At 47.6% G+C, this 21,489-nt stretch overlaps 1 protein-coding gene across 1 annotated transcript in view; it reads right to left on the reverse strand.

Moving 5' to 3' along the window:
- Positions 1–9,445: 9,445 nt before the first annotated feature.
- The window catches only part of LOC311126293 (plexin-A4-like), a gene marked incomplete at its 5' end in the record, with an annotated part of 53,985 nt that continues 41,941 nt past the window's right edge, over positions 9,446–21,489 (reverse strand). The window contains 4 exons of the mRNA XM_084200302.1: positions 9,446–9,603; positions 13,508–13,667; positions 15,200–15,346; positions 16,709–16,775. Coding sequence (XP_084056428.1) covers positions 9,458–9,603; positions 13,508–13,667; positions 15,200–15,346; positions 16,709–16,775 — 520 coding nt within the window. The remainder of the gene's footprint in view (positions 9,604–13,507; positions 13,668–15,199; positions 15,347–16,708; positions 16,776–21,489) is intronic.

Raw genomic sequence — 21,489 nt, forward strand, 5'->3', positions numbered from 1 at the left:
AGAAGGGGAGGAGAGGAGGAGAGGAGGAGAGGGAGAAGAGGAGGAGAGGTGGAGAGGAGGAGAGGAGGGATGGGATGTGAGATGGGTGGGTCTGGGTGGTTTAGGAAGAGGAGAGAAAGAGTGGAGAGGAGGAGAGGAGGAGAGGAGGAGAGGAGGAGAGGAGGGATGGGATGTGAGATGGGTGGGTCTGGGTGGTTTAGGAAGAGGAGAGAAAAGGTGGAGAGGAGGAGAGGAGGAGAGGAGGAGAGGAGGAGAGGAGGGATGGGATGTGAGATGACAGGTGGGTCTGGGTGGTTTAGGAAGAGGAGAGAAAAGGTGGAGAGGAGGAGAGGAGGAGAGGGAGAAGAGGAGGAGAGAAGGAGAGGAGGAGAGGTGGAGAGGTGGGATGGGATGTGAGATGACAGGTGGGTCTGGGTGGTTTAGGAAGAGGAGAGAAAAGGTGGAGAGGAGGAGAGGAGGAGATGGAGAAGAGGAGGAGAGGAGGAGAGGGAGAAGAGGAGGAGAGGTGGAGAGGAGGAGAGGAGGAGAGGTGGGATGGGATGTGAGATGGGTGGGTCTGGGTGGTTTAGGAAGAGGAGAGAAAGGGAGGAGAGGAGGAGAGGAGGAGAGGAGGGATGGGATGTGAGATGGGTGGGTCTGGGTGGTTTAGGAAGAGGAGAGAAAAGGTGGAGAGGAGGAGAGGAGGAGAGGAGGAGAGGAGGAGTGGGATGTGAGATGACAGTTGGGTCTGGGTGGTTTAGGAAGAGGAGAGAAATGGTGGAGAGGAGGAGAGGAGGAGAGGAGGGATGGGATGTGAGATGACAGGTTGGTCTGGGTGGTTTAGGAAGAGGAGAGAAAAGGTGGAGAGGAGGAGAGGAGGAGAGGAGGAGAGGGAGAAGAGGAGGAGAGGGAGGAGAGGAGGAGAGGTGGAGAGGAGGAGAGGAGGAGAGGTGGGATGGGATGTGAGATGACAGGTGGGTCTGGGTGGTTTAGGAAGAGGAGAGAAAAGGTGGAGAGGAGGAGAGGAGGAGAGGAGGAGAGGGAGAAGAGGAGGAGAGGAGGAAAGGAGGAGAGGGAGGAGAGGAGGAGAGGTGGAGAGGAGAAGAGGTGGGATGGGATGTGAGATGGGTGGGTCTGGGTGGTTTAGGAAGAGGAGAGAAAAGGTGGAGAGGAGGAGAGGAGGAGAGGTGGAGAGGAGGAGAGGAGGGATGGGATGTGAGAAGGGTGGGTCTGGGTGGTTTAGGAAGAGGAGAGAAAAGGTGGAGAGGAGGAGAGGAGGAGAGGAGGGATGGGATGTGAGATGACAGGTGGGTCTGGGTGGTTTAGGAAGAGGAGAGAAAAGGTGGAGAGGAGGAGAGGAGGAGAGGAGGGATGGGATGTGAAATGACAGGTGGGTCTGGGTGGTTTAGGAAGAGGAGAGAAAAGGTGGAGAGGAGGAGAGGAGGAGAGGAGGAGAGGAGGAGAGGAGGGATGGGATGTGAGATGGGTGTGTCTGGGTGGTTTAGGAAGAGGAGAGAAAAGGTGGAGAGGAGGAGAGGAGGAGAGGAGGAGAGGAGGGATGGGATGTGAGATGACAGGTGGGTCTGGGTGGTTTAGGAAGAGGAGAGAAAAGGTGGAGAGGAGGAGAGGAGGAGAGGAGGAGAGGAGGAAAGGAGGGATGGGATGTGAGATGACAGGTGGGTCTGGGTGGTTTAGGAAGAGGAGAGAAAAGGTGGAGAGGAGGAGAGGAGGAGAGGAGGAGAGGAGGAGTGGAGGAAAGGGAGGAGAGGAGGAGATGAGTTGAGGTGGAGAGGAGGAGAGGTGGAGAGGAGGAGAGGAGGAGAGGAGGAGAGGAGGAAAGGAGGAGAGGGAGGAGAGGAGGAGTGGAGGAAAGGGAGGAGAGGAGGAGATGAGTTGAGGTGGAGAGGAGGAGAGGTGGAGAGGAGGAGAGGAGGAGAGGAGGAGAGGAGGAAAGGAGGAGAGGTGGAGAGGTGGAGAGGAGTTGAGGTGGAGAGGAGGAGAGGAGGAGAGGAGGAGAGGAGGAGAGGAGGAGAGGTGGAGAGGTGGAGAGGAGGAGAGGAGTTGAGGTGGAGAGGAGGAGAGGAGGAGAAGTGGAGAGGGAGGAGAGAAACTGTTTCTCTCATTAAACTCCTGGGATGGCCAGATCATATGTCAGAGCTATGCTCGGGGCTACAATGTGATTCTCCCTACAGTAAATAATATAATATTTATAATAATAATATATGCTATTTAGCAGATGCTTTTATCCAAACTGACTTACAGTACAGTGAGTGCATACAAACTTTTATTTTAGCAGAAAGGGCATACAAACTTTGCTTTCAACCAAAAGTGAATGGGTTATACGCTAACTATACGTAGGGGGGAGGGCGGAAGATGGAAATAGAATTAGAATAGTTCCTTTATGTCTATGAGGGTGAATGGGTCTATGAGTCTATGAGGGTGAATTGGTCTGTGAGTCTATGAGGGTGAATGGGTCTGTGAGTCTATGAGGGTGAATGGGTCTGTGAGTCTATGAGGGTGAATGGGTCTGTGAGTCTATGAGGGTGAATGGGTCTGTGAGTCTATGAGGGTGAATGGGTCAGTGAGTCTATGAGGGTGAATGGGTCTGTGCTGTACTCATAAGAACCGATTAGCATGACAGTTAGCAGAGTCTAATTCCATTTAGAGTGTGCTTTGATCCCATTCTATATTCCATATATCTGTATTACATCATAACCATTATAACAAGACAGACGTGGGACTTCTGGAGGCTGTCAAGAGGGGAAGTCTGTCTGACCAAAGTTGACAGTAATCAATGATATTAATGTTTTACTAGGTCTCCAAGACATTCATATTATATAAGTGGGTAACCTCTTCCACTACCGATGGTGTTGTACAAAATCTACGTCAAATAAACTGACCTGTTGGACCAAAAGTGAATCAAATGACTGATGTAGACAGAAGATAATAGCCGCGAGGTAATATATCATAAAAATATAGCGTCATCTAATATTGTTTTGGTAAAACAATGAGAGGAAGGTTTTGGAGTGGGCTGACTATGAGTGTGAATCTGTGGGATGTTTCCAGTTCCCCTCCTTTCCTCCTTCCATCCGTCTCTCCTCCCTCCTCCCTCTAACAGGCGTTGAGTGTTGGAGTCTCTGCACCTTCCCCCTCCTTTCCCCTCCTTCCCCTCCCCAGCTGGAAACTGAATTAACTTCTGTCTTCATTATCTCATCTCCTAATCCATTCTACTTTGCTGTCTCCACCACCGCACCCACGCCATCCCACTCGCCGCCGTGACATTTAATTTAAGCGCCGCGCAGGGGGGCAGACCCCACATCCCCGAAAAGCTCATTTGGAGGGCTGCCGGCTTAGGTGTCCACATTATTTACACCATAATGAACAAGCAAGCCTCGTTCCATTCCTATTTCCACCTACCCTCCCTCCTTCCCTCCCTCCTCCCTCGGCTGATTACTCCTGGGGTGTCCAGTCAGTCAGGCCCTGCTCCTCGGTAACGACCTGGAAGTGCTCTGACAGGCCCTGCTCCTCGGTAATGACCTGGAAGCTAGGCCCTGCTCCTCGGTAACGACCTGGAAGTGCTCTGACAGGCCCTGCTCCTCGGTAATGACCTGGAAGCTAGGCCCTGCTCCTCGGTAACGACCTGGAAGCTAGGCCCTGCTCCTCGGTAATGACCTGGAAGCTAGGCCCTGCTCCTCGGTACCTGGAAGTGCTCTGACAGGCCCTGCTCCTCGGTAATGACCTGGAAGCTAGGCCCTGCTCCTCGGTAACGACCTGGAAGTGCTCTGACAGGCCCTGCTCCTCGGTAATGACCTGGAAGTGCTCTGACAGGCCCAGTCTAATACAGGGGTCACAGGGGTCAGAGCCAATAAGGCGGAGAGGAGGGAGAAAGTCATGCTACAAAATCCATTGTCTCTCTACTGATAGTCATCACTGCTGGTTCCACAGGGGGATAGGAGCAATAGACTCTCTACTGATCATCATCACTGCTGGTTCTACAGGGGTAAAGGAGCAATGATATATTCGGGTGAGACAAAAGCCATTTTCCAAATGTTTTCTGAACGGTGTATGGAGGGTATTTTCAGTTCGTCTAATGAGTGTGGTATAGTTATAGAAATAGAATATCCAGAGTTCACGTCTTCTGAATGAACATTTAGCTTTCCTTGGAAAGTCAAGATGTTTTCTATACTATACTATGATATTATATTGTCTGAATGAAAGCTGTAATCCTACAATGCTGATACCATTGGGAAGATTCAAACACTAAAAAACATTGTATCTAGTGATGCAAAATTCTGGTAAATTTCCCCAAATTCCCCAGAAATCCTGGTTGGAAGATTCTTGGAATTATGAGGGAATCTAGGAATCCTCCAACCTGGATTTCTGGAAAACCAGGACATTTTGGGAAAGTTACCGGAATTTTGCAACCCTGATTGTACTGTAGATAACAATCACAAAATCTATTTTCTACCTTTCTAGGTGATTTCAAACTCAACACCCATTTATGTTTTTACTGAAATTACTGTTTTGAGATCTAAAACCTACTTGCTCTTTCACTCACAACATCAACATACAGTGCCTTGCAAAAGTATTCATCCCCCTTGGCGTTTTTCCTATTTTGTTGCATTACAACCTGTCATTTAAATGGATTTTTATTTGGATTTCATGTAATGGACATACACAAAATAGTCCAAATTGGTGAAGTGAAATTAAAAAAATAACTTCTTTCAAAAAATTCTAAAAAATTAATAATAGAAAAGTGGTGCGTGCGTATGTATTCACCCCCTTTGCTATGAAGCCCCTAAATAAGATCTGGTGCAACCAATTACCTTCAGAAGTCACAGTTGAAGTCGGAAGTCCACAAAAAATGTATGCACGCATGACTGTAAGTCGCTTTGGATAAAAGCGTCTGCTAAATGGCATATTATTATTATTATTATTAAGTCTACATACACCTTAGCCAAATACATTTAAACTCAGTTTTTCACAATTCCTGACATTTAATCCTAGTAAAAATTCCCTGTCTTTGGTCAGTTAGGATCACCACTTTATTTTAAGAATGTGAAATGTCAGAATAATAGTAGAGAGAATTATTTATTTCAGCTTTTATTTCTTTCATCACATTCCCAGTGGGTCAGAAGTTTACATACACTCAATTAGTATTTGGTAGCATTGCCTTTAAATTGTTTAACTTGGGTCAAACGTTTCGGGTAGCTTCCCACAATAAGTTGGGTGAATTTTGGCCCATTCCTCCTGACAGAGCTGGTGTAACTGAGTCAGGTTTGTAGGCCTCCTTGCTCACACACGCTTTTTCAGTTCTGCCCACACATTTTCTATAGGATTGAGGTCAGGGCTTTGTGATGGCCACTCCAATATCTTGACTTTGTTATCCTTAAGCCATTTTGCCACAACTTTGGAAGTATGCTTGGGGTCATTGTCCATTTGGAAGACCCATTTGCGACGAAGCTTTAACTTCCTGACTGATGTCTTGAGATGTTGCTTCATTATATCCACATAATTCTCCTTCCTCATGATGCCATCTATTTTGTGAAGTGCACCAGTCCCTCCTGCAGCAAAGCACCCCCACAGCATGATGCTGCCACCCCCGTGTTTAACGGTTGGAATGGTGTTCTTCGGCTTGCAAGCAACCCCCTTTTTCCTCCAAACATAACGATGGTCATTATGGCCAAACAGTTCTATTTTTGTTTAATCAGACCAGAGGACATTTCTCCAAAAAGTATGATCTTTGTCCCCATGTGCAGTTGCAAACCGTAGTCTGGCTTTTTTATGGCGGTTTTGGAGCAGTGGCTTCTTCCTTGCTGAGCGGCCTTTCAGGTTATGTCGATATAGGACTAGTTTTACTGTGGATATAGATACTTTTGTACCTGTTTCCTCCAGCATCTTCACAAGGTCCTTTGCTGTTGTTCTGGGATTGATTTGCACTTTTCGCACCAAAGTACGTTCATCTCTAGGAGACAGAACGAGTCTCCTTCCTGAGCGATATGACGGCTGCGTGGTTCCATGGTGTTTATACTTGCGTACTATTGTTTGTTACAGATGAACGTGGTACCTTCAGGCGTTTGGAAATTGCCCCCAAGGATGAACCAGACTTGTGGAGGTCTACAATTGTTTTTCTGAGGTCTTTGCTGATTTCTTTTGATTTTCCCATGATGTCAAGCAAAGAGGCACTGAGTTTGAAGGTAGGCCTTGAAATACATCCACAGGTACACCTCCAATTGACTCAAATGATGTCAATTAGCCTATCAGAAGCTTCTAAAGCCATGACATCATTTTCTGGAATTTTCCACGCTGTTTAAAGGCACAGTCAATTTAGTGTATGTAAACTTCTGACCCACTGGAATTGTGATACAGTGAATTATAAGTGATATAATCTGTCTGTAAACAATTGTTGGAAAAATTACTTGTGTCATGCACAAAGTAGATGTCCTAACAGATTTGCCAAAACTATAGTTTGTTAATAAGATATTTGTGGAGTGGTTGAAAAACGAGTTTTAATGACTCCAACCTAAGGGTATGTAAACTTCTGACTTCAACTGTACACCTGTTCTGAATGGCCCCAGAGTCTGCAACACCACAAAGCAAGGGGCACCACCAAGTAAGCAGCACCATGAAGACCAAGGAGCTCTCCAAACAGGTCAGGGACAAAGTTGTGGAGAAGTACAGATCAGGGTTGGGTTATAAAAAAATATCCAAAACTTTGAACCATTAAATCCATTATTAAAAAATGGAAAGGATATGGCACCACAACAAACCTGCCAAGAGAGGGCCACCCACCAAAACTCACGGACCAGGCAAGGAGGGCATTAATCAGAGAGACTAAAGATAACCCTGAAGGAGCTGCAAAGCTCCACAGCGGAGATTGGAGTATCTGTCCATAGGACAACTTTAAGCCATACACTCCACAGAGCTGGGCTTTACGGAAGAGTGGCCAGAAAAAAATAATTGCTTAAATAATAAATTAAGCAAACACATTTGTTGTTCACCAAAAGGTATGTGGGAGACTCCCCAAACATATGGAAGAAGGTACTCTGGTCAGATGAGACTAAAATTGAGCTTTTTGGCCATCAAGGAAAACGCTATGTCTGGCGCAAACCCAACACCTCTCATCACCCCGAGAACACCATCCCCACAGTGAAGCATGGTGGTGGCAGCATCATGCTGTGGGAATGTTTTTCATCGGCAGGGACTGGGAAACTGGTCAGAATTGAAAGAATGATGGATGGCGCTAAATACAGGGAAATTCTTGAGGGAAACCTGTTTCAGTCCTACAGAGATTTGAGACTGGGACAGAGGTTCACCTTCCAGCAGGACAATGACCCTAAGCATACTGCTAAAGCAACACTCGAGTGGTTTAAGGGGAAACATTTAAATGTCTTGGAATGGCCTAGTCAAAGCCCAGACCTCAATCCAATTGAGAATCTGTGGTATGACTTAAAGATTGCTGTATACCAGCGGAACCCATCCAACTTGAAGGAGCTGGAGCAGCTTTGCCTTGAAGAATGGGCAAAAATCCCAGTGGCTAGATGTGCCAAGCTTATAGAGACATACCCCAAGAGACTTGCAGCTGTAATTGCTGCAAAAGGTGGCTCTACAAAGTATTGACTTTGGGGGGGGGGGGGGGGGGGGTGAATAGTTATGCACGCTCAAGTTTTCTGTTTTTGTGTCTTATTTCTTGTTTGTTTCACAAGAAAAAATATTTTGCATCTTCAAAGTGGGAGGCATGTTGTGTAAATCAAATGATACAACCCCCCCCCCAAAATCCATTTTAATTCCAGGTTGTAAGGCAACAAAATAGGAAAAATGCCAAGGGGGGTGAATTCTGTAGTCTTTAGAAGTGTAAAATAATGTTTGTGATCATTCAATAGCTTCACATAGGCTTTTTAAGCCGGCTAAAACAGGATTCTCCTTCTTCTTCCTGTTCCCTTTGTCTGCGGCCATCAGACATTATTGAAACGGACTGATACACAACTCTGAAAAACATTCTGCCTGACTGATCCGACGGCATCATCAGTCCTACACATCAACAACATAAACCAACATGATTGAATACAATATGTGTGCAATACTGTCAGGTTGTGTACGTAGACATCTTGTGAAGCCTCTCTAGTCCCTTTCATACTTTTACTCTTGTTATATTAGTTTAGGCGCTTTCCTCCTGTCAACTCTGACTTGCGGAGTTCTAATCAAAGTCTGATTTTTAATGAGTTTCTGTTTCCTTCAGTGTTTGGGAGGAAATCAATGTGGTAGTGGGTGAAGGTGTTGTCTGTCTGTCGAACGGCGGCATTTGTAAACAGAAACAACAAAAGAGAGCGTCTGATGACTCCTGAACTCAGAAGGCTGGAGAAGCGAGGGAGGTGGGAGGAGAGGGAGGTGAAGAGAGGGAGATATGGTGAGGCAGGCGGTAAACTCAAACACAAATCTCCCTCCGGCTCTGTCTGATGAGATCAGGAGGTCTATATGAGAAAGAGCCGTGAGTGGTGTGTGTGTGTGTGTGTGTGTGTGTGTTTTGCAAAGAGGCCTTTACAGGTTAATCTATTTGATAAAACATTTATGAGGTTGGGCCAGCATTTTGACTGGCTGATTAGCTGCAAAAGTTTACCCCGAAATGGAATGACACTTGAGTGGAGTGAGTTTACCTGTGTGTGGGTGTGCAATATGAATGTATCTAGTGTACCGTCTACATTATGGTAGTACCTGGAAGTCAATCATCTCAAACATGTATTTACCTTGAAGTGGATACTCTAATGATTAGAGCCTAATCTGGACCATGGGTTTACCTCAAACTGAACACTATGCAGCATAATCTTTACATGGAAACATGATGCACCACACTGTACTATACAGCATAATATTTACATGGAAACATGATGCACCACGCTGTACTATACACTATGAGAGGGAATAGTTTAGTTTGGATATTGCAAATACACACTGGAGGGGAAAACAAACTACAGTTAATTCCATTCATCCATTTTGCTTGTCTCAAACAGACTTTGTTGGTATGCTAGCAAATGACCAGTCCCTTCTGTACAGCGTATTGGGAGTTATTTTCAATCCTCTCCCCTATAAATCAGTGTACCCTATAGAAATACAATTAATTATACTTCTAGGGTGTACCCTCTCCGTCCTGAGTGAACTTGGGTATGACTCCACCTGTAGATATGCATGTATCTTGTAGTATAGATATTTGTGTTCTAGATAGTGATGCATGTATCTTGTAGTATAGATATGTCTGTTCTAGATAGTGATGCATGTTTCTTGTAGTATAGATATGTGTGTTCTAGATAGTGATGCATGTACCTGGTAGTATAGATATGTATGTTCTAGATAGTGATGCATGTACCTGGTAGTAAGTCAGAATGTAGATATGTATGTTCTAGATAGTGATGCATGTACCTGGTAGTAAGTCAGAATGTAGATATGTATGTTCTAGATAGTGATGCATGTACCTGGTAGTAAGTCAGAATGTAGATATGTGTGTTCTTGATATTGATGCATGTACCTGGTAGTGAGTAAGCATGTTGAGTCTCTTCCAGTCACTCTCGATCTTGGTGGAGAGGTCTTCGTCCATCAGGATCGTACGCTGACCTCTGCCCTGGCGCCACTCTGTGAGTGGACAAAGGTACAAATGGGTTAAGTCACTATAGGGAGAAAGACATATTTACTGTATATCCAGCCTGCACAGAATGACCTTTTCCACTAGATGCAGTGATCACTATCACATAGAGAATCGATGTCACGCTCTCTTTTTGGACACTTGATTGATGTCACACACTCAGGTTGGCATTTATTGTAATGAATCTTGCCCTGGAGGCAGCTCTGTAGAGTGGTCACTGACTGGCGCAGCCACAAAGTCTTAAAATCTGATTTTAAACCTAACCCTAACATTAACCACACTGCTAACCCTAATGCCTAACCCTAACCTTAAATTAACACCAAAAAGCAAATTTTAGTTTTATGAATATTTACGATAAAGCCAATTTTGACTTTCTAGCTGGCCCGTTTAGTGAAAATCACTCAGTTCTGCCTCCAGGGCAAGATTCATGACAGTGAACGTCAACCTGCGTCACACACACACCGGTTCTTCAGGAGCCATGTTTGTCTGGACAGAGAAGGCAAGGGGCTACAGTGAAACAGATCTGGAGTTCCTGGAATCCTTCCTTTGAGGCCAGCATAAGATTCCCAGGCTACAAAGTAGCGATACCGAGAAGTAGAACAAGTGTGAGAACAAGTCTTAGTAGCAAGAGAGAGGACCAGAAGAGATAGAGGGAATAGAAAGGGAGGGAAATTAATCATCCACTCTGCTCTTTGATAGAGAGCGGATCGGGAGCCTTCGCCGGGCCCTCTCGATCAATGGGTGTGATTACCGCTGCTAGCTGAGGTCCCTACTTCCTCTTTCATCTGTGGCGGGCCCCCGGCCCCCACGCTGAGTGCTCTCCACCATTGACCAGCGCTAAGCGCCCTGCTGAACTGCCTCTTATTGTCATTACTGGGAACTAGCTAGGGCAGGAGAAACCACACCACCGCACCCTCCGAGAGAAACCACACCACTGCTACCAAATTCTGCTGGACTTTCAGTCTCAGCTAGAGATACCACACCATTGCACCCTCAGCAGATATCCCACCACAGCATCCTAAAGAGAAATCCAACCACCGCACCCTCCAAGAGAAACAACACCACCGCACCCACTCGGGATACAACAACACACCACCTCCAAGAGATATGCCACCCCAAAGACATATGAAATATGCCACCCCCACCACTCTAGAGAAACTCCACCACTGTATTCCCTCACATTATTAAAAAAATATATATATTGTGGAAAACAAACAAGGAGGTGATATTATTTTGTCTGCTGCATTTGAGTTTATATAAGTATGTGTCACTGTGTCGGTGTTGTTCCCGCCTGGCGTCGGCCACTGTCATCTCCTATTCCAATCACAAATAGACTAACAAAGCAGCAATCACCGGGCGGATGATGAAACACGTCCTAGGAGGGTGAGGAGAATAACTTTGGCATCAGAAATCTCCAGGAAACACAAAGCCTCCTATTGTTTTCTCTCTGTACTGTACATCTTTCTATCAACATGCAAATAAACGGAGTCTCCAGTTGGGCCAGCATAAACAAACCCAAGGATGAGGAGAGAGGGAATTGGAAAAAAGGAGAAGAAAGAAAGGATGAACTTGGAGAAAACCAGAGTAAGATGAGATTGCCCCTATTTCCCAATCCTCCCAGGTCTGTCTCTGTGTGGAGCCCAGTGTAGTAGATAAGGGCTTTGGGGAGTGGAGGGACTCCAGAACATCGGAGCTCCTACAGTGAAGGTGAACGTTATCGAGGTAGTATTGTGATACTGCAGAGGGGGAAGCAGTGGTTATTGAGGTAGTGTTGTGATACTGCAGAGGGGGAAGCAGTGAAGGTTATTGAGGTAGTGTTGTGATATTGCAGAGGGGGAAGCAGTGAAGGTTATTGAGGTAGTTTTGTGATACTGCAGAGGGGGTAGCAGTGAAAGTTATTGAGGTAGTGTTGTGATACTGCAGAGGGGGAAGCAGTGAAGGTTATTGAGGTAGTTTTGTGATACTGCAGAGGGGGTAGCAGTGAAAGTTATTGAGGTAGTGTTGTGATACTGCAGAGGGGGAAGCAGTGAAGGTTATTGAGGTAGTTTTGTGGTACCCCCACACACAAACACAACGCAGGTCTTGCTTGGCTTGGTTCTCACGCTGTCCCCTCCTATCGTGCCTCCCTCATGGGGACCCAGCATGGGGAATTAAAAACAATACCTGGGACAGAAAAACTCTTGTCAAATTTGTTTTCAGGAGAGCCTGCAAGATGGAAACTGAGGATTGTCAATATGGGGGAGGAGGTTGGGGGAGGAGTTTGTCCGGACTTGGGAGGCCCGTTGATCTGTTAGTGGAATCATGCAGAGATGCTTCCTCTCCCCCGGAATGGACCATTCCATTCTGTTTAATATCCTTCTACCTATTGTCTTTTATATTCACCCCTTTCTTCCTAAACTACTTCTTGTAGTCCCAATGCACCCCCCCCCCCCCCCCCCCCCCCCCCAGACGCAGTGAGGACATGCAGTGAGAAGCTCCCCCTCAGACTAAATGTCCAATTCCCTATAATAATAACACAACATACTGCCCGGTGGGCGCCATTAAACAATTTCACACCGGAGCGCTCGCCAAAAAGCTAAACCAATCTCTTCACTTATCAGAGAGACATTCCCCCATCACAGCTCCATATGCCATTATAAATGTACTATTACTAAGAAAACACAGGGCCTCACACATGCACACACATACACACACACACACACACACACACACACACACACACACACACACACACACACACACACACACACACACACACACACACTATCCTGAATGTGAATCCATAAAAAGGCACACCACTCACCGGCTATAAGAAAGACCTGCCGAAATTGTCGGAATACAATCAGGAAATAAAACATACACACATTTAGGCGTGATAGGCCGCGCAGCCGGAAAATGTAGTGTGAGGATGTTGTATTGTGAGACTGAGAGACATGTCTTCGTCTAGCAGAATGGGATTGTAATGGGAGCAGATCAGCTCACCACTCCTCACGACTACAAACAAAGACAATTAGTTGTCTTATAACACCATTAGGAAATAACCTTGGTGAAGAAAATGACAACCCAGTCTACTGAGAACAGGAAGAAAGAGAGAGAGAGGAAGAGAAAGAAAAGAAAGCCGATCTTTTCACAGAAAGAAAAATAAAGATTGAGGAGGTTTGGGGATCTGAGAGCCTCTCCATTGATTACTTGATCAATCATGTGAGTCAGAATGTGGTCAACAGGGCTGGATCGATGGGGAGTTGTGGAGGAAATAGAACAATCACACAGCACCAGTCGTAGGAGCCAGAGTGGAGAGGTCTGCTGGACTCAACTCTCCTGAGGTCTAGGGAGGGAGGCTGCTCTTTAGTCTCACTGAACACTGCGGTAATTTGAAGGATAAGTCTTGGGAATTAATGGGTGTAAAGCACAGGTGTCAAACTCATTCCACGGAGGGCCGAGTGTCTGCGGGTTGTTGCTCCTCCCTTGTACTTGATTGACGAATTAAGGTCACAATTTAGTAAGGAACAATTTAGTAACCCTCACCTGCTTGTCTAGGGCTTAATTGAAAGGAAAAACCAAAAACCAGTCCACGTAATGGAAAATTAACTTGGTGCTCGTCAATTAAAAGCAGAAAATACAATATATATTTGCAATAATAATCTTGTTAACCTTTTCAACTCCAGGGAACATTTTCTCAATTTGTACCCATATATGGTTGCTGTAGAAAAAGGGGGCTCATTGACTGATCAGACTTGAATTCACTCGGCACAAAACGGTAAAAAACGGTCCCGAAAAGATTTCCAATACGAAACGCATGTTTTCGTTTCCATTGCAAAACATTTTGCTACAGAGTGCACTAATGAACGTGACCCTGGTGATGTTTCTGCAGGTCATGATGAGAGGGGATCTTACCTAGGTCCATGTCAGAGGCCTTCTGTCTGTGGGAGTGGGGAACGTTCTTGTAGATGGCGTCCAGGATCTTTTCCTTCACCTGGCTGATGGTGTCACAGTTCAACACCTTCACCTGGATCTCAGGGCTCTTCTCATTGTCTGGGTGGATGCAGTTCACCACCTGTAGGGAACAGTGACAGGTCTTGGAGTTATACGCCTGCTATTACAATAGGAATACAGTTAACCACCTGTAGGGAACAGAGACAGGTATTTTTTCTATTGAATGGAGAACCATATCAAGAGTTGATGAGGGATTCAGGTATGCTGTGTCTCAGTTGATAATTATGTTTGGAGAGGGAGACACATTCTGTGGTTATGATTAAACTATGGCGTGGTCGTTGGATATCAGGTTTGAAAGGGGCCATTCTGTGTCTGTCAAGTCTGGTGAAAGTCTTTCCTGTAATTGCTGTAATCGAAATGGGTATTCAGAGAAACTGGCCTCCCAGGGGGCGCAGTCTGACACGGCATGGATACCTTGAGTCGATGAGCGGTTAACAAGCTAATTATTATCATCGCACGGTCATCATCATTCACGGTGAATACATCAGCCATCATCATCATCATCATCATCGACGCCATCGAGGCTCTCGCCAGATGTAATTACATGGTCCAAGGGAAAGAAGGAGGCCATTTACATAAGAAAGAGGAAATAAAATACTTTACGGTCCTATGCTGTTCCCAGTACAGTTCTATACTTCTATCGTTGGGCAGATAATTACATGTTGTAAAAGGGCCGTTCCATCATCAATCCTTCTAGATTGATTGAGACAGAGATACTGTATCTCACGGCCAACTGAAATATCTATCCAAGCTATCTGAGCAAACACTGTGTACTTCCTGGGAATGGTTATATTTGTCCGACAGAAACATTGAGGGGAGCTAGTAACAAACTGCCTGGCTGGGTGTATTATCTTCTCTCTGACAGTCAGCTCAGGTCACAGTGGTGGAGGAGAGGAATGAAGGTGATCAGAATAGAACAGAAAGAGACACCAGCAGACTGGGAAACAACCACTCAGAGAACGCAAGGCACGAATATGTCACTGCACAGTGCACACTCTACCCCTCTTCCTCACCTCCTCCTCCTCTTCCTCACCTCCTCCCCCTCTTCCTCACCTCCTCCCCCTCATCTCCTCCCCCTCTTCCTTGCATACTCCCCCTCTTCCTGGCCTCCTCCCCCTCTTCCTCACCTCCTCCCCCCCTTCCCTGCCTCCTCTCCCTCACCTCCTCCCCCTCTTCCTCACCTCCTCCCCCTCTTCCATGCCTCCTCCCCCTCACCTCCTCTCCCTCTTCCCCACCTCCTCCCCCTCTTTCCTGCCTCCTCCCTCCTCCCCCTCGCCCCCTCCCTCCTCCCCCTCGCCTCCTCCCTCCTTCCCCTCGCCTCCTCCCCCCTCTTCCTCATCTCTTCCCTCATCTTCCTCACCTCCTTCCCCTCTTTCCCCTCGCCTCCTCCCCCCTATTCTCCGTCTCTTCCCTCTTCTGTCAGCTCTGGTCTCCAAAAGAAAGTGAGGTCAGTGTGCCATCTTCCTGTCAGGCGTGAAAGGAGGCGGGTGGTGGGATGTTACAGTGTCTTACGGTCCTTCTGCCCATAACCCCTTCCTTCCCCTCCTCACCCCACAAAATGTAGTTCCTACCCCAGCCCCTTTCCCCCCTTACCAGCGTCTTGTAGTCGATTTGCTGTCTGATGAGCTTATCCTCACTGAGCGAGTAGCGCGCCTCGCCAGTGATTGAGTCGATGGGACCTTTCTCCATCTGCTGCTTGATGGCACAGAAGAGGGAGAAGAGGGGCTCACCCGCACACTCCTGTAGAGATGGAGGGAGGGAGGGAGGGAGGGAGGGAGGGAGGGAGGGAGGGAGGGAGGGAGGGAGGGGTTGGTGTCAGTCTGTGTCAAGCTCTATGTGACTCAAGTAAGTACAAAACAAACATTCTGTGTTTTGCATTTAGTTAATAAGTCTAGGACACAGTTCAAGATGTGTTAAGGAAGCTACAGACCCAGAAGTTGAAGATGTGTTAAGTACCGGTAAGTTATAGGCCCAGAAGTTGAAGATATGTTAAGTAAGTTATAGGCCCAGAAGTTTAAGATGTGTTAAGTTAGTTATAGGCCCAGAAGTTGAAGATATGTTAAGTAAGTTAAAGGCCCAGAAGTCTTCCTGACCATGTGATCAGACCAGGAAAAATCTCAACAGCTTTGCCACATAAAAAAGCCAATTTATACAGTACGGTCCACGCCAGAAGTAGAACTACTGCTGAGATGAGAACTCGGGTTTGGAGAAGTTTGAATGATAGATCAAAAGAGAGGCTAACATTGGCCAATTCAAAGCCCTTTCCAAAAACCCTGTCGTTAATCAATAGGAGAAGATGTGTCATCCATCAGTGTCTCCACTCCTCCCCTCTGGCCTGAGAGAGGGATGAGTGTTAGAGGAGTTATAACGGAGGGAGGTGACATCACTCATGTCTCAGAGAGAGAGCAGGCGCCCCGCCCCATACATGCCTGACAGGAGACTGGGGTTCTGACATGGATACAGTAGAATCCACAAGCACAACTGGGCAAGGAAAACTAAACACACACTGCTGGACAGTCAAGAGATGGAATAGAGGGAGAAAGGAGTATTGACAGAGAAGGGGTAATGCACACACACACACACACACACACACACACACAGTCTTGTACAACTAACCTTGTGGGGACACACAATTCAGTCCCATTCAAAATCCTTTTTCCCTAAACCTAACCCTAACCTTAACCCTAACCCTAACCCTAACCTGAAAACATAACCTTAACCCTAACCCTAAACCTAACCCTAAAACTAACCCTATCTCCTAAACCTAACCCTAACACTAATTCTAACCTTGACCCTAAACCCCCTAGAAATAGCATTTGACCTTGTGGGGACCAACAAAATGTCCCCATTTGGTTACACTTTTGTTCGTTTACTATTCTTCTGGGGACTTCTGGACAACACAAGTATAGTTAAACATGTCCACACACACACACACACACACACACACACACACACACACACACACACACACACACACACATACACACACACACTTTACCAAATGACACACTCTCACAGACATGAAGCTAGAGGAGATGAATGGGTTAGCAAAGCAGAATGTATAAGAGTAAACTCTACGCAGACATTTAAAAGTGAATTTACCTTTAAGAACTTGTGGAGCAGGAAGGTGAACCAATTAGTCAGCATTTTCTCTGCCACAGACTCCGTCCTGAAATAAAGAGAGACATTCCATGAGCACACCATCCCTCACAACTCTATAATATCACCATCATAAATATTCAATATGATCATCAAATATTCCCCACAAAACGATGACTGTAGTAATGAATAGGGGCTTTTGTTACACAAACATTTGTCTCTCACTTCTAAAGGCCCCCAATCTTCCGGACTATGCCTTTTATATTCAGGCACGCCAAGGGCACCTAATCTACGCCGGGGTCTTAATACAAGAGAAAGCAATTAAAACCTTTATTTGATCCCGATGGGATTGATATCATTAGAAGGGCCTGTAATAATGCTGGGCTCATTATTAACCCCTCCTTCCCCAGCCCATTCACACCCACTGTCTGGGACGACACAGCACATCACGTTACAATAGAAAGTGAATGCATACATCCATCGCCCTGCTCTCTTTCTCTCTCTGTTATGTTCTGTCTCTCGTGCCGGGGTGGGCGCTCCACTGGCGTGACTAATCGGGGCACCGTTCACTGGGCTGCCACAGGCGGCCATACCGTGTGAATGGATAATATGCATACGCACAATAACAAACAGCGGGGTCTGAAAGGCGAGAGGCGGGGATCGGATATCCTTTGACACGTCTCTGGCTCCTGTGTGGTGGCTAATCTGCCAAGAACCCCCCTCCTCCCCTCTCCTCCCCCCTCCTCCCCCCTCCTCACCCCACCACCTCAATGAGGCATGGCCACATGCATCAATATTTCAGGATTAGGCCATTGTGTGTGTGCGCGCCCCTCCTTGTCCCCCCCTGTCGTTCGGTTGCCACCTGCAGCCCCTCCTCTCAGAGCCCCCCTGGCCCCTCTTAGGAGGACCATCGCATTGAGAGACGGAGGCTTGTGCCCGCTGTGCCAATAGGCCGGGCCTGGCACCCCCTGCCAACCAGAATTGGCACAACACCTGGATGGGATTAACTTCCTGCTCTGCTTGCACCCGCACTTTTATGCCGGCGCGGTAGCCGAGAGAGTCCTCGGCTCCAGGGGTCAGGGAGGTCACGTTTCATCTTTCCTTTCATGTGTCCCTCGCTCTATTCCTCCCCTCCACTCCTTCATTCTCTCTCCCTCCTCTCCCCTCAGACCCTGTCCCCTTCTTTGTAATCATACACACTTCCAAATGGTCTCCATGTTGACAAATTCAGGACATCAATCAAAGGGATGAAAAGAGAGTGTAAAAGGGAGAGGTGGAGATGGAGGGAGGGAAGAATAACAGAATGACTTGGCTGAGTCTTTATCTCCTCTTCCAGCTCCCTCCTTTCCTCCTCTTATTGCTCACAACACACATTCTGTTTATGTTCTTTAGTGTGTGTTCTAAAATAATGTGTTCAGAAAGGTGTGTGTGTAACTGTGTAACTGTGTGTGTTTTTGGCAATATAAACCAGGCCCTCCAGGAATAATCTGTTTTGGCTCGGCCCCACAGGGAGTCTGCATGCCGTCCTCTATCCAAGCCCTGCCTATAGGGAGTCCTCATGCCGTCCTCTATCCAAGCCCTGGCTATAGGGAGTCCTCATGCCGTCCTCTATCCAAGCCCTGCCTATAGGGAGTCCTCATGCCGTCCTCTAGGTAAGCCCTGCCTATAGGGAGTCCTCATGCCGTCCTCTATCCAAGCCCTGCCTATAGGGAGTCCTCATGCCGTCCTCTATCCAAGCCCTGCCTATAGGGAGTCCTCATGCCGTCCTCTATCCAAGCCCTGCCTATAGGGAGTCCTCATGCCGTCCTCTATCCAAGCCCTGCCTATAGGGAGTCCTCATGCCATCCTCTATCCAAGCCCTGCCTATAGGGAGTCCTCATGCCGTCCTCTATCCAAGCCCTGCCTATAGGGAGTCCTCATGCCGTCCTCTAGCCAAGCCCTGCCTATAGGGAGTCCTCATGCCGTCCTCTATCCAAGCCCTGCCTATAGGGAGTCCTCATGCCGTCCTCTATCCAAGCCCTGCCTATAGGGAGTCCTCATGCCGTCCTCTAGCCAAGCCCTGCCTATAGGGAGTCCTCATGCCGTCCTCTATCCAAGCCCTGCCTATAGGGAGTCCTCATGCCGTCCTCTAGCCAAGCCCTGCCTATAGGGAGTCCTCATGCCGTCCTCTATCCAAGCCCTGCCTATAGGGAGTCCTCATGCCGTCCTCTAGCCAAGCCCTTCCTATAGGGAGTCCTCATGCCGTCCTCTATCCAAGCCCTGCCAATAGGGAGTCCTCATGCCGTCCTCTATCCAAGCCCTGCCTATAGGGAGTCCTCATGCCGTCCTCTAGCCAAGCCCTGCCTATAGGGAGTCCTCATGCCGTCCTCTATCCAAGCCCTGCCAATAGGGAGTCCTCATGCCGTCCTCTATCCAAGCCCTGCCTATAGGGAGTCCTCATGCCGTCCTCTAGCCAAGCCCTGCCTATAGGGAGTCCTCATGCCGTCCTCTATCCAAGCCCTGCCAATAGGGAGTCCTCATGCCGTCCTCTATCCAAGCCCTGCCTATAGGGAGTCATCATGCCGTCCTCTATCCAAGCCCTGCCTATAGGGAGTCCTCATGCCGTCCTCTAGCCAAGCCCTGCCTATAGGGAGTCCTCATGCCGTCCTCTATCCAAGCCCTGCCAATAGGGAGTCCTCATGCCGTCCTCTATCCAAGCCCTGCCTATAGGGAGTCATCATGCCGTCCTCTATCCAAGCCCTGCCTATAGGGAGTCATCATGCCGTCCTCTAGCCAAGCCCTGCCTATAGGGAGTCATCATGCCGTCCTCTAGCCAAGCCCTGCCTATAGGGAGTCCTCATGCCGTCCTCTAGCCAAGCCCTGCCTATAGGGAGTCCTCATGCCGTCCTCTAGCCAAGCCCTGCCTATAGGGAGTCCTCATGCCATCCTCTAGCCAAGCCCTGCCTATAGGGAGTCCTCATGCCATCCTCTAGCCAAGCCCTGCCTATAGGGAGTCCTCATGCCATCCTCTAGCCAAGCCCTGCCTATAGGGAGTCCTCATGCCGTCCTCTATCCAAGCCCTGCCTATAGGGAGTCCTCATGCCGTCCTCTAGCCAAGCCCTGCCTATAGGGAGTCCTCATGCCATCCTCTAGCCAAGCCCTGCCTATAGGGAGTCCTCATGCCGTCCTCTAGCCAAGCCCTGCCTATAGGGAGTCCTCATGCCGTCCTCTATCCAAGCCCTGCCTATAGGGAGTCCGCATGCCGTCCTCTATCCAAGCCCTGCCTATAGGGAGTCCGCATGCCGTCCTCTATCCAAGCCCTGCCTATAGGGAGTCCTCATGCCGTCCTCTATCCAAGCCCTGCCTATAGGGAGTCCTCATGCCGTCCTCTATCCAAGCCCTGCCTATAGGCAAGATGGGATGAAGGGCTGCTGCACCGGGCCGTTACACCACAGCTGGCACCTAACATGCCCACAACGGTCCAACAACCTCCCCTCAACCTCCTCTTGACTGCCACATCTCTAGAATGTATCAGCAACGTTACTAAAACATTAACATGGCTGTAATGCTCTGTGATATCGCATGTTGGCATGAAGAAGTGTGCCCGCTTGGCACCCAGTCAGAGGGGCAGTGGGTATAAAAATGTATCTGAAACCGAGTCAACTTGTCGGTACTTAGTTCCTCCTGATTACAGAGCAGTCGTTTTGCCTCTGCACATGAGATGGGAACCAGAGAATTACTGGATGGCAGATGCGGGGGGATGCATTATTATGTCGTGCAGAGCCATGCTCTATAAAAGGGAGGCTTAACGCTCGATGGATCTTCACAGCTCTCCCACTCATCCCAAATACATTTCTTTACTGGCATCTGGCATCACACTGATCATAAATGCATGATAAACTGAACCATTATTTAGTTTGAGGCATGGGTGCTGAAACAAGAGATGTGGCTTACAAAGTTTTGACACCATAGATCATTAATGAGGGTTCTGTATATCATATCGTCCTAGGGCTTTGTTGATTGTGATAGATAAGCTTTTAACATCAATAAGATGTTAAAGGACAGGATTCTCAGTGATAACATTTTTCACTCTACCCTCCTCTGGGGCAAGTACGTCCCCCTATCCCAACTTTGGTATGCTCCAGCGGCCAGGTGTGCTGATGAGCCTCTTGGAGAGAACATGTGAAGTGCAGGGGGGTTCACAAGGCCTTTCTCTGTTAACCAAACACGCAGCTGCGTTGGAACTCTGCTGCTCGCCACGCCCCCTCCTCCAGTCCCACGTGTTAAAGCACCACAGCGTGAAGTCAGAAATGATTTCAATTTCCCACTCGGGCTCCTGGGGAGAAGATTGGCTGTCTGACGCAGAGCACAGGTTGCGTTCCCAATGGCACCCTATTTCATATATAGGGCACTACTTTTGACCACATCCCTGATCAAAAGTAGTGCCCTACACAGGGAATAGGGTACCATTGGGACGTAGAGCAGTCTCAGTGCTCTGGCTGACGTCTTCCTACTAGCACTACTGAGATAATCCTCACAGTATAATCAGAGGACCTTTAGTTCCTACTGATTATTATCCTCTGTGTGTGTGTGTGTGTGTGTGTGTGTGTGTGTGTGTGTGTGTGTGTATGTGTGTGTGTGTATCAGGAGGGGCAGATGGAAGGTTGCTGGTAAAAGGAAATAATTAAAGCCCTATTTTGTTTTCTGATATATTATAACATAGATGGGTGAAATAAATCAGAGCTGTGGAAAAGGTTTAGCAGCTATTTCAGTATGCATGAAGAGAAGGAGGATGAGAGGGTGCA

This window comes from Coregonus lavaretus (genome assembly GCF_964263955.1).
Source record: "Coregonus lavaretus genome assembly, contig: HAP1_SCAFFOLD_2988, whole genome shotgun sequence".
NCBI classification, from domain to species: domain Eukaryota; kingdom Metazoa; phylum Chordata; class Actinopteri; order Salmoniformes; family Salmonidae; genus Coregonus; species Coregonus lavaretus.